The 13,814-nt window shown below is 39.3% G+C and overlaps 1 protein-coding gene across 2 annotated transcripts in view; it reads right to left on the reverse strand.

The window, feature by feature from the left end:
• Positions 1 to 11,281: 11,281 nt before the first annotated feature.
• Positions 11,282 to 13,814, reverse strand: part of AP3S1 (adaptor related protein complex 3 subunit sigma 1) — a 33,761-nt gene continuing 31,228 nt past the window's right edge. Inside the window, exon 6 of one of the 2 annotated variants that reach the window (XM_068665867.1) lies at positions 11,282 to 12,593. In XM_068665867.1, the coding sequence (XP_068521968.1) occupies positions 12,465 to 12,593 (129 nt within the window). In that variant the 3' untranslated portion in view covers positions 11,282 to 12,464. The remainder of the gene's footprint in view (positions 12,594 to 13,814) is intronic. The other variant, XM_068665868.1, reaches the window with a different exon arrangement.

The raw sequence follows: 13,814 nt of genomic DNA on the forward strand, positions 1-13,814 counted from the left end.
CCACCTGAAATTAAGTCTCTTTATCTTTTTAAAGTATTAAATGTTTGCTCTTGCATTGTATAGCAAATAAAAAATGCTCCACTTGAATTATTTTGAGATGTTACATATTGAAACAATAATCTCTTACAGTAGTTTTAATACCAGATTAGATGAATGTGTTGGATGTTGTACATTTTCAACTGCAGAAAAAGCATGCAAATTCAGTAAAGGTCAAATTTCTTGTGGTTGAACCCATCAAGTAAACACAGAACATGTTTTGTTTGTTTGGATTTTGGGGGAACAAACTGTTTTTATGGTGGTGTAGTCATATTACACTAAACCAAGCACTGTAATGTATTGCATTTCAAAATCACATTATTATAAAAATAGGGAATGTACTGACATCCAACATAATCAATCTTAATCATACAAATTGGAAACGATTCTGAAAAGTGAAAAGTTGAAAGAAAAAAAAAAACACCTTTATTTTCTAAATGATAACATACAAAGTAGGAGAAAAACCTGCACTGAATGCTGATGTGAACCTTCATTTCACTAGGATCTAATAGTGAAAATTTGACTTTCTGTGACAACTGTGATGTGGACTGGTTATTCAAAATGACTACATTTAGATACCTCATCCTGCTACACCCTACTAGCTTCCTCACGATCCAGATCCTCATGACGCATTATTTTACCTTAATTCCTACACCTTTGTTACAGTAACAGAATATACCATAAAAATAAAGATAGTACATTACCCTTATTGAATAAGACTGGGCAGGTATTTCATAAGTTTTACTAGTAAAATTAAAGAATACTGTATATTAAGACAATTACAGTTCAGAAAGGGTTAGTAGGAATGCCTGGAAAGCGTTCTCACTTTGAAACATATCCCTACGCCACATAGGGAGAAAACCATATCCTTTAAGACTTCGTGCAAAGAAACTGAGGATCAGAGACTCAGAGCTGACAATCACATTACCCATGTGAAAGGCTCCTCTGACAGGGCAGGATTTTGGTTCCTGGGTCTGCCCCAAGCCAGCTGAAAGTCATTTTCATGAGGATATGGACACCATAACATGGCTCTTTCTGTCTGACTCTTGCTCGACCCAGCACAGCCTGTAGAGACATCCAAGCATCAGCTGGAGCAAATAATCAGACTATTCACCTGCAACCCACAAAATCATCCATTCCTATGGTCTCAGGTGCCACACGTTTTCATTTTCCTAGGAATTTCAACATAGTGCATAGAACAGCCCTGACATTGCTCATGACAGGCACACCAGAGCACTTCTGAGATGTAAGAAACTCAATGAAGTCCCTCCTCAGTCCGACGTGACAACTATTTAACTGCAGGGCATCAGCACTCCTTGTAGGGGGTGCTGCTTTGGGAGCTTCTTTGGTTTGAAGCAAAAATTGCATGCAGTGAGCGACCTCAGTAAAAGTCCTGTCAACTCTGAGTCACTCATTAGCAGCTGTGATTGCAGCAAATCAGAGTTGTCCAAAATGCTTTTGTTACAAAATTCTTAACCTGCTGAATTGATGCCTCACTCCCAAGATAAACAAGCTGCTCTGTATTGATTTATGAGTGGTTGCATTTGGGAATTAATGTGTGGTAGGGAATTATGAAATTTTTAAGTAAACGAAGATGGTGAGTGTGAAAATGCTAGCCTCTGCTTGTGATCCATGGAAACACGGGATGTACCTCAATATTCCTAAAGGAGCAATAAGTTAGGCTCATTAGTTTTAGGGAGACAAATAAACACAGTGTGTTTCTAATTATATTAGTGAGTCACAGTAGAGTACAAATTAATATCATACTTTTGTGTGCCTGAAGACTGTCAGCTTCTTTATTTGAAAGCAGTGGAGTGACAGAGCCAACCTCACATAGACACTGAGCAGGACTTCTACATGGTGTGCAAGCTCCAGAAGAAAAGCTTTGTGCTTGTCCCCATCCCTTTCCCCACACACAGCCAATCCCTAAGGAGCACTTGGTCATTATCACACCCAGGACTGCTCAGGTCACAATCCCTAATGTCCTTTATACAGGGACATTCACACTGTGACCACGTACACTCCATACAAGAAGTAATGCTAAGTAACGCTGCCTGCAGATGTGGGGATGGCAGCCTCTTTGCTGCTTGCACCAAGTGGCACAAATGCTGTGTGCTAAAGCTTAAAAAGTGTACTGCTTCGTCTTCAGATATGAACACTTCCCAGTCACAACTGATCAGACTTCCTGAAGCTCAAAAGCACTTGAAAAACCTGATTTTTGGGGCTACCTCATAACAAATGGGATAGAAAAGTGAACGTATTCAAACAAAAACCCAAGCATCAAAACAAGGATTATAGTCTTATGAATCAATGATTTGCAGGATATTACTGCTATTACTTCTTGGTTATGGCTGTATAATTTTTCATATTAGAAGTGCATTTTAAAGAGTTACTGTACTGTAACTGCAAATTCCCAAGTCCTTAACTTCTGAAAGATTCTGCTCATTAAGAAAACACAGGAAAGAAAACAGAAATTACATAAATCAGAAGTTGCATGGGGGTATCTTGGTATTTTTTTGATTTTGTGTTTTAAACTACAGAGACACTGGGATAACTGAAGTTTAATTATTAAAGTTGTGATTATTCGTCAATTGGTGTGTAAGGGCAGACCATGTGTGACAGTCATCTTGGCAAAAGTACCCTGTAAGTAAGGCTGTGGTTTATCCATCTTGGACAAAGTACCTTTACGTGGTTAGTAAAAGAGTTTAGAGTAATAGTAGGAGAAGAGGTTTTACATTTTCATCTGTCTCCTGAGCCCATTCCTGCTTAGTAGCTAAGACATTACACAAGTTAACAAATTTGCAGGAGATCTCTGACTCCACTTTCTCCCGCAGGCATCAGCAGTAACCCCCACATCCCTTCCTTGAGTCACATTCCTCTCTCTGCTAGTTCCTCCACCCAAATAAGTCCATAATCAGAAAGGCACATCCCTCAAGCATAACACGCAATACCATTTAACAGCAAGATTGTAAAAAACAATATGCTAATAAAACAACACAACTTCAATGTATTCAGTCCAAGACCCAAAAAGTATTATAGCCATCATTTGGACCTCTGTACTTTGCCAAATGCACTAGCGTAAGTCACGCAAATTCTCTAGCATGAATAAAACTGATTTTATTCCGGAGCAATTACTGTGTTCACAAAATAGAATAAGTGTGGTTTTGTTATTAACATTTCATTTATGGTATAAAATGCTCTCCACCCGGAGAAGATATTCCAGAGCAGTCTGAAAATTTCCTCCATAGTCATCCCTGGTGTCTCGATAGGACCTGTATTTTTTATCCAGTCAAACAGCTCCAGAAAAGTCACAGTCCTTCCCAATTTTCTCATCTGGAAGTCCTGCAGTAAACTTCACCCTGTGTGGATGAGCCTCCCAGCAGAATACTGATTCTCACCCTCACTTTCTACATTCATGAGACACCTCTCTGTTTTTTCTTCAGGTGTTTCTTTGTATGCCTTCTGTATGCTTGTCCTTCCCATGACTTCCTCCATTACCTCCCTCTCCCAGATTCTGCTCCCAAACTCTCCTCAACTCCCATTCTCTCCTTTCCAGGAAACTCCACTTTTCAGTTTCCACTCCCCTCCCAAAGTTTACTATTTCTTTCATTTGAGTCCATTATTCTTATGGAATTTTCAAAAATGGACTCGCCTACTCCGTGTGGCTACACCCAAATCCATCTTCTTTCTCAGAACAGTTCTCATACTTTCTTCTCTCTTCCTACCACCACCCCCTTTCTGCACTGGCTTCATGCTGAAATTGTGTGTGCTAAACAAGCCTTACTGTTTGGTCATGAGCCAGTGAGGCTCCCAAACCTTTGGCACGATGTTTAAGTGTAATAAAAAGACCAAGTGGAAAGCCACTGGCAGCACATCTTCTGGTGACGGACTGTCTTTGTTTTCTTTGCTGTTCTGCTGTTCTCCCTGGCTTGCAACATGCCACATTCAGCCTCCCACTGCCGTTTGGGGACAGCTCTGCCTTTGTCATCCACAGCGGGGCGGCCCTGCAGCCCGAAGCCTCCACCCTGTACGGCCATCAGTGCTGTGGGGCCACACACAGCCCCCATCCGAACTGGAAGGAAAGGGGAAGGAAGGGTAACTGCATGGCTGAACCATAAGAAAGACACGGATGTGCTGCACATTGCTGGGCTCACTGGAGGCTGCTGTCACCTTAGTCCTAATACATCTGTGTCTGGGTCTAACAGTGCCAACTCCAGCTAATGGAGAAAAACAAACAAACAAACAAAACAAAACAAAACAAAAAACACAACCAGAATCAGCCAGCATCTTATCTTTTTGAAAACTCTTACAGCCATTCTCATCTCCCTGACTGACTGTAGGCCTTCCAAATGGATCAGTCTTCCCAATACATCCCGCTGACTACGTGTTTGGTTTTGTCATATTTACAGTAGAAGCTTGCCTATCAACAGCTCAATCTTCCTGACACCTCCTTAGCTCTTCTGGACCACTTGACTTTCAATTACTGTCTCGATATTTCAAACACTTCCCAGCTGCCACTCTTCTTGAAGATCAGCCCCTATGTGCCTTTATTTCTGCTAACACATAATTGATACTTCGACTTTCATTGTGAAGAACTGTATGTTGGGAAAGGCCAGTGGGAATTGCTAAATACATCTCTAAAGTATTTTAAAAATATGTATTTTTTTACTTTTGTTTTCAACCAAGAGACTTTGTGTTGCTTAAATGCATTTATATTTCAGTTCTTAAAAAATCTGATTACTGTCTAAAACCTTAAAAAAATGGATGTCAAGCAAACTTACTGACTTTTGAATACTGTTCATACTTTTGGTGGACAGGAGAGAAATATACTTACAAAGTAAATATCACTTGGGCATCTCAGACTCCCGGCGCTGAAATTAACACACATGCTAAAGTAATGCAACCCTCCTCTCCTTTCAGCCTGCCATTTCCTTAACTGGCTGTGCTGCTAGGAGGGGGCTAAGGAACTCACCTGTTACTACCATGCAGATGGACCCCATCCACCCCACCAGCTGCCCCATTAGCTCTTTTTTGTCAAATTGCACACAAACATGGTTTAAGTATTTTCTTTTGTTTGGGAACACTTTAAATATTGCATAGCACTTGCTAAAAAACAGCAAGATTTCTCTCATATTCCAATCCATGTGCTTTCTTTTGTCTTTTTCTGCTTCCTCATCACTCATGCCAACTTCAGACAAAGGAAATGTTTGTCAGAAAGGTAAAAATAGACCAACAAACAGCTTTCTGACCAACAGTCAGAAAAAACCACACACATTTAAAAGCAGTTTAAAGCTTGCTGCTTCTGTCCTTACCTGAAAAAGATCTGGTTTTCATGGGTTTGTCCATTTATAGAGTTATAACTACAGATATATATATATCAGTGAATCTAATAAATTACTTCACAGCTCTGTCATGCTTTTATCCATAGACTATAAAATAACCTGTTTTGCTGCTGCTTCTTTTACAGCCTTCCTTATCCTTCACCTCCCTTCTAGCTTTTCATTTTTTTTTTTCCTCTTTTTCTTTTTCTTTTCCTTTTTCTAGGCAGCATTATTCCTAAGCTGCTTTCCAAGCTACCAGTTTCTTTTCACCTCAGCTCTCTCTTTCCTGTTGGGAAATCTAACTGAGATGTAGTAGGAAGCCCTCCATCACACATGCATATGAAAGAATAGATTAAAAATAATGATTTCATGCATCATGCGCAGCTCCTTGCAGCTACAACTCTAATACCTTCTCTTTTCTCATCCTAGCAGTCTCCTTACACTCTTAGATTTAAGTATTTTACAAAATTGTAACCCAACTAATTTAAAAAATAATACAGGGGAATTAAGCTACTAAAATATACAGTAACTGATTCCTACAAACTGAAACTTTCAGGGACAATGGGCCTCACATAAGGGGGTGGTACTTACACACTTCTGTTGTTTGTTGCACCGAATCCAGGAGGAAAACAAAGAGCACTAACCATTTACCTTGCTACACACTTCCTGGGTAACCTCAAACTGTGAAAGGCTATTCCTACCTGCTTGGTCCTGAAGATTATCTCAGAGATAGCACCACATGCTGGAGAGCTGCAGTTCAGGCCATTCTGATGGCCTCGCATCACCTGAAAGAGCTCCTATACCTCACGGGGCTTCCTCAGACAACCACATATTTACGTTACCCTCTATCAAGAGGCTCTCTTACTTTACCCCTGCTTTGTCTGTACCGCAACTCCAGCTCGCAAGTCTATACACGGGCTTGTCCCTAGCAAGTATTTATTTGCTGTGGTGCAAAGCAAGCAGGGGAAACCTAAAACAGGGTGCAAACATCTACATTAAGTTATTTCTATACAGTAACATACCCTGGGAATATTCCCAGGGCAATTAAACATTGCCTGAGTGCCCACCTCGCAGAGAGATGGAAGTCCAGATACTTCTGGGCTTTGCCAGGGGTATCTGTGATAATATCTGTCCTGAAGAGACATTGAAGAACGACAGGTAGCCAGCCCTTCCTGGGAAGCAGACTTTGCACAGACAGGCTAGTCCATGACACATGAGGCTTCAGGGAGTCTCAGGGAGGAACAGAACCATGAGTTCTGTCCTGGGGTGACCCATTTTTTGACCTATCATGAGAAACAGCACCTCACTTGCAAATGGGATCGCTGCTTGAATCTTGAAAGACCTTTGCTGTCTTTGCACACATCAGCACAACAAATTATTTAAAGACTGTTTTAAGTAGAGTTCACTCCAGTTTTGTTTCTTTGTATGCAACCTTTCAGACAGTTTGCTCAAATTTCACGGGGTTTTGGTGGAGAAGGTAGAGAGATGTGGGTGCCATAACAGGGCTACATGAAAAGCAGAATTTTCTCTGCTGCACACACAGACTACTACTCATGCAGGTACCCTAAAAGCAGCTGGAGCTGTGAAATTTGCTCTGAAATTCAGCACTCAGAGCAGCAACTCTGCTGGCTGAACACTGAAAATCATACCAGAACAGTCTGTGGATTGGACTGTGAAAGCCAAAAGGAAAGGGGAGACCAAACACCAGTCCATCTAAGCAGATCTCAGTCATCATTACAGGCCTGCTTTCAGCTGTGGTGATACTTTTATATCCCACTCCGACAGAATCCAGAAGGGAATTTTCTCCATCCTTGGTCCAGCCCTGCTGGCAAGCCAGGTAGCAGAGCCAGACCAGAAAGGGACACTGGGAGCTTACCCATGCTGCTGATTTTCAGAAGGGCCAAGCTGGACAGGTAAGCAGTGGAGCGTGGCACTTATCGCCCTGCTTCATGGGGTGCATGATGGATCAGCTCAGATAGCCCCAGCACTCCAGGCACAGGCACAGAGGCTCCTCCTGAGAGGGAGCTGGGTCACGCAGGCACAACACTCCTGATGCACACAAGGCCTAAATAAATGTGGACAAGAAAACTGACAGCCGATGGGATAGCCTGTGCCTGCCTTCACATTTCTACCCACGGAATGGAAAGTGGTCATTAGCTTTGGCTTGACAAGCATTTGGGGTTAAACAACAAACACCAAAAATTGCAGAGTACTCAAGTATTCATGAACAGGACAGATCATTTCCTCAAACAATGCGATGAAGACAGATTTACAATTTCTATTATGATAATTACAAGTAACAAAAGATGGTATCTTTTATGAAATTAACTATTCACCATTTGTTGCTTTTGGCAGTACTTGGGTGTTTTCCTTGTTCTTTGTACAATTGTAAGTGCTCCGTGCAGAAGTAGAGAAATACATTTTGTGCAAGATTTAGGCTGTTTTTCTCTAACAATTATAGACAGACAATTATTTGATTCCTGACATTTTAGTTTCCAGTTCCTTCAGTATTTTATGTCCTGCATATGCTAGAATACAGTATCAATGAGCTTTTTTATTAGGTAACTCTTAGAACAAGCTCCCATTCAGCTGTCAAAGCAGGCACAAGAAAGCTCAGGATTAATTTCAGCTTTTTCTTTTTCTTTTTTTTTTTTTTTTTAAAGTGCTACTAGAAAAAGGTCAAATGTGCTCACAGGAAGGCAGAGAGAACTTGTGTTTCCAGCTTGAACCTGCTTCTCCCTTTACACGAGTGACCCTTTCCTCCACCCATTCTTGTCAGGAAGAATAAATCAGAGCAGCAACATCTGCTTAAGAGGAAGAATTTTCTATATGCTTTCAATGTTGTAAATTATTCCCTCTTCCCAAAACATACTCAAGACAGTGACTTCACAGAGAAGAGGGGAGTACATTTAACACAGTACCTGTACCATCTGTGCTACTGCAGGCAGCATTCTCAGCTGATTCCAACATAACACTCCTCCTCTGGGGGAAAAAGTCAGAAGGTTTTCCAGCAGTACTTAATGTCCCTGCCTCACCGGGAAAACTAGTTTCACTGTCTCAAGTTTACTGGGAACACCCTCTCACTTGAGGGTACTTGTATCCTCTCTGCCCTTTCTCCATTTATTTAGAAGGATCCATCTTTCAAGAAGGAAGAAAAATAATCTCTTTGCTCCGTAGGGGCCTTAACACAAAGGCTTTGGCTTCTGAAAGGAAAATGCTTCCATACCCTTTCCTCTCAATACTTGAGATGTAGTCTGCACATTTTAGGAGAAGATTCTTCACACCGTGGGTGGTGAGGCCCTGGAACAGGTTGAACAGACAAGCTGTGAATGCCCCATCCCTGGAGGTGTTCAAGACCTGGTTGAATGGGGCTTTGAGCAACCTGGTCTGGTGGGAGGTGACCCTGCACACAGCAGGGGGATTGGAAGCACATGGGCTTTCGGTCCCTTCCAACCCAAACCATTTCATTATTCTGTGATTCTAGCCCAGAAGAGAATTTTCCTTCCAAAGACAAAAAATAAAATTACTTGTCACAAGCTGGCAGTTACTCTTACCATCTATTCAGGATCAATCTTCCCATTACTATGTTTTATAATAAATATCTCTGAACATGTAACAAAAGAACCAGCAGCTGTGGTTTGAAGACAAGCAACCTGAGCAGCTTCAAATTTGCTTAAGGCACTTCCCCCTGCATCCCCAGAACACAAACAGATGTGGAACATGCTCACCTTATAGAATACTGAGGCCTGTGATATAGGGAATTTTGGATAATAAAAAAAAAAAAAGAGGAGGTGTGGGGAAAGGTAGGAAAATGGATTAGTTAAGGCACTCTGAATACTTGATTATTCATTTGTATTACTAATGTTACAATCTTTTTAAAATTATCTGTGCGCGAGGGCTACCAAAATTAGCACAAATAACACTTACTATGGTTCAATTGCTATGATCGTATGAAAAAGCTTCTCTCCAAAACCCAAAACTTGCATTAAAAATTTCACTAGCAGAGAAAACACAACTGAGTATGGAGGAAAATCTAACATGGGAAACCAACACGAGGTGTTGTTTCAGGTAACACTAGTACCAAACAGTCTCAGCATTGAAGAGGACACACTAGGAAAAAAAAATTCAAAAGGCATTATAATTCTCGTGAAGGCAATGAATACAGGGAGGTCACCATCACAGCAAATCTTTGATTACCTGCACACAAGGCAAGACCTAGAAGATCAAGAACAAGGATGACATTCTCATCATTCCTGTCAATCTTCCCATGACTAGTTTTATTTTAATGCCTGGCAGAGTCAAGTGACATATATGGGTAACATCCCCCCTGGCAAACTAATGACACTCCTCCAGCAGAGGACTGGTAAATAGCTTCAGCTGTGCTGAAAGTCCATGTGATCATATCATCTGTGAAGACAAAACTATTACCATTCAGGCTTTCTGCAGTGTACCTCTTTTGTGCATGAGAAAGAGAACTTCTCTTTGAAAGGAATGCAATTCTAAAATTCTAATGTCAAAAATCAAGAATTTCTTCCCATCCAAGGATTTTTACTAAGGGAGCTCCAGTTGTAGCTTTTAGCCACATCCACTTGCACTAAGTGTTTGCTAGCCAGTCACAAGCAGAGAAGCTTCTTGAAGTCTGATGTCTATAGAAAAGCTGTCCAGAAAAGAATATCCTCCTGCAGAAGCCACATTCTCAGGTAGGAGGGAGGTGGTACAAATAACAGTACTCAAAAGTTAAAAAAAAAAAAAAAAAAAAAAGCTTCAAAAAAGTCACATAATTGCTAATAGCTAAGCTCTAATTCACTAAAATAATTTGTTAATAACTAGGCTTCCTTGAGAGTTGAGAAATTCAACTGAAACATGCTTCATGTCAAGATGCATCTCAGACATATTTTCCCTGAACATTTAGAAAAATGTTTGATTCAAACAAAACCTGAAAAGACTTCACGGTAGGGGATGATTTTTTTTTTAAACTATGTGAACTTACAAGTCTGAAAATGAGCTTGAGGGAGAAAAGTGAGACAAGAAATGGAGGACTTGAAAATTTCTGAAATTATGAACTCTTTCACAAACAGCAGGAACTATCCGTAGGTCAGAGTAGCAAATGTTTCAAAGTTTCCTATTTATTCTGCAGCAGCAGCATGGAGTAATCCCTCAGAAGGGAACAACGTGGAAAATTTCCAACATCTTTACTTTGAATGTCACATGGTCTGTGCATTAAGCAGAAAAACAAAAGTTGGCAAAAGCAGGTGAAGCTCTAACAGTTCCAGATTTGTTTTAGCTAAGCTGTGTAACTTGGGAATACTAACGATACTCTACATCATATAAAAAATGCTGCATGTTTCATTCTCTTTTTTCTAAGAGTGGAAATGACAAAGTGTCTGTTTTCTACTTATCCCTCTCCCGCCCCCCCCCCCCCCCCCCGAAATTTCCTGAGAATTCAAAACTACGAAACTTAACTTGGAAGAATATACATTCAAGAGGGATGAAGAGGACAATTCTTCTTTCAAATGCACTTACGAAATAGTAAGTGTTCCTTGATGCTTATTAAATGTCATAAGAACAATAAAAATGAAGTTCCTTTATTTTCTTAAAAAACACATCTAAGTTCCTCAGATTGTATCAGATTTTATACTTCAAAATTACTGTCTCTCTTTTTCCCCTCTCAACATATGCCCTCAAAAAGTACCAATGGTAATTACAAATGATCAAGCTGAGATTGAGATGTGATTCCACATTTATCATATGGGTTATGTCTAACATTCGACTCAAAAGAAGGTTTCACTTACATAAAATACAACTTTCTAAAGTAACATAGTCAGACTAGCCCTGAAATGTGTTGTCCTTGATGCAATATTATTGTGTTTTCATATAAATTTACAATTGCATACATGTTTTTGGAGAAGAAAACTTTAGAGGCATTCTTAAATATGCGAATGATGATTTTATTATTCATTTGAAGACTTTTGTACATCACACAGAGCTTAAGTGCATGACTATAAAAATTAATCACTATCCTCCTTTATTTTTTTAAATCACAGAAAAGCTGAAGAGCTGAGCAACTTACACAGACGTGATAGTACTTAGATTTTCTGAGGTCTTGACAACACTACGTATCTCATAAATCTCCAAGTAGAGAACTGCAAATTCCACCAGACACAGAGGCCCTATTAAAGTATACTTGTAAGTATCTTTGCAGAGTCCTTTTCCTTCTCACATTACATGATACACTTACATTTACAGTTCTGAGCTGCCCAATCATTTCAGCCTGTTCTGTACTTCCCACAACAGACACAGGCAACTGCAGAAACCCTTCTGAGTCCCCTTTTCTCCCCAGATAAAGTCAGACCATCAGGAAAAGTCTATCAGATTGTGTAAGTATCTTCTCAACATCTATATGTAAACAGAAGTCATCAGACCTTCAGTAAAGGCAGTATTTCCTTCAGGATAACAATGAACAGCTTTTGTGAGAGATGTTAAGAACCAGTATGTTCAATACAACACTCCAGTGTAATACCTTCAGAGATTAAAATACAACATTAATGCTTGCTGCAACAGTATTTATGTGTAGTCGATAGGCTCAATGAATAGGAAATAAAAGTGATTTATTGCAATGAGTAGATATCAGACAAACAGGTATTTAGAAGTCCAGTTTGTTATGATTTTATTTAAACAAAACAAAGGTTTAATGTTTTCATGCAATATTTGCACTTAAATAATCATGACAAAGAGCAGAAGTAGTTAAGGAATGCACTAATTATAGACCTTAGTGAACATACAAAAAACTCAGCATTACAGGTTATACAAAGTAAAGAACATCTTAAATACTTTCCCAAAATACTGCAGCAGCCGCGACACAGTGATATGCCTTACAAGGGCATAGGAATGTAATTTAGAAATCACATGGGAACTACCCATTTCCTTTAATTTCACAAACAAGACAAAAGCAACATTCAACTCCACACAACGATTTTTCAAATAATGTCTATACAGTACCTTGAGTTTTATCCAAATAGTAAAAGTTAGACATGTTGTTTATTTAGTAAACAATTATGTGGTAAACCTCTATTACATTTTTCCTTGGTTTTACCTGGAGTAGCCATGTTATTTAAAAGTGGGCAGGTTTGGCACTTTTATACTGATGTCGCCAATATTAATATTTCTTGGGATCTCTGGCAGATTCATATTCTTTACAGCTGAAACAGCCCGGGCTGGAGCTCCTGCTAAACCAGCCTGTGTACAAAGCGAGGAAAAATGTAAGTCAGGCAAAGTTGGTTACGAAAAGATTCAATAGCAGTATACACAGACAACTAACTTTCCCAGTATTTCCATGGTTTTACACAATTAGAAAGACCAGATGGTAATTGTGTTTGGAATGAAATGGGTTATTTGGAAATATTAAACCAGAAAAAGAAAACAGTTCACACGTTCCTTTTTATATGGTAAAACATGTAATGTCAACTTGATGGAAAAGTATGCAGAGAGGAATAAGAGGGCTCATCCACGTGTGTGCAATATGCAGGTTATTGAAGAGACAATGTCGAGGTACTTAAGTTCAACATGCTGTCTTTGTCTCTCGCCTATTCTAAGAGTTCATGTGGTTTGGAGTTGACCAATATTGGTTACAGGTTCAGAATATGTAACCTCAAAGTAGCAAGTTACTGAAAGCCAGTTGAACCATATTACATATCAAAATGCAAACAAATATGAGGTAATTCAAGGTGGCTTAGCCTGAAATGAAAAGGGTGAAAACCTTGCATTTCTGGATGATAAGGAGCATGTAGGAAGATTATTTCTCTAGACCAAATGATGTAATCTGTTATCCTTCGTAATTATTTGCTAACATATCTGCAGCCTTTAGGCACACGGGAGCATTATATAATCTGATTATGCCAAATTAAGTACTGTACTACCTACTTTGTAATAAATTCCTCTACTGCAGTTTCTCCATTAAAAGCTATAGTTCTACTTCATAAATATACAAATTTAGCAATATAGAAGTAAGTTCGTTACTGACTTCCATTCAGTTCTGCCTTTTAGATAAAATAACTGTGCAGTTTACACAATAGAGCTTATTACTGAAGTACTAAGAAAGATGATTTCTAACTTGTTAAGTCTGAAGACATACAGAACATGATCATTCCCAACTGTTTCTGAAGAACAGCTTTCAAAGATTCCTTAGTTTAAGGACTGTTAAAGACCAAAAACTGTTTGATATTTGATACTGTGTAGAAAAGGTAGCACTCATTATAAATTTGGAATTGTTTCTTCTAGAAGTCCAAATTCACTAAGTATATTTAGAATTAGCTCTGTGGCTTTATTTCAGACTTGCCACTGAAGTGCAGAAGTCTTTTTTTTTCTTGCTAAAAAAATATAAATAAAATAAATTAAAAATAAAAAAGTTAAAGCCTGTAAGATCTTTAAAACAAAACTAATAGTTGCAGAAATTCCATG

This window comes from Anas acuta, chromosome Z (genome assembly GCF_963932015.1).
Source record: "Anas acuta chromosome Z, bAnaAcu1.1, whole genome shotgun sequence".
Classification (NCBI taxonomy): domain Eukaryota; kingdom Metazoa; phylum Chordata; class Aves; order Anseriformes; family Anatidae; genus Anas; species Anas acuta.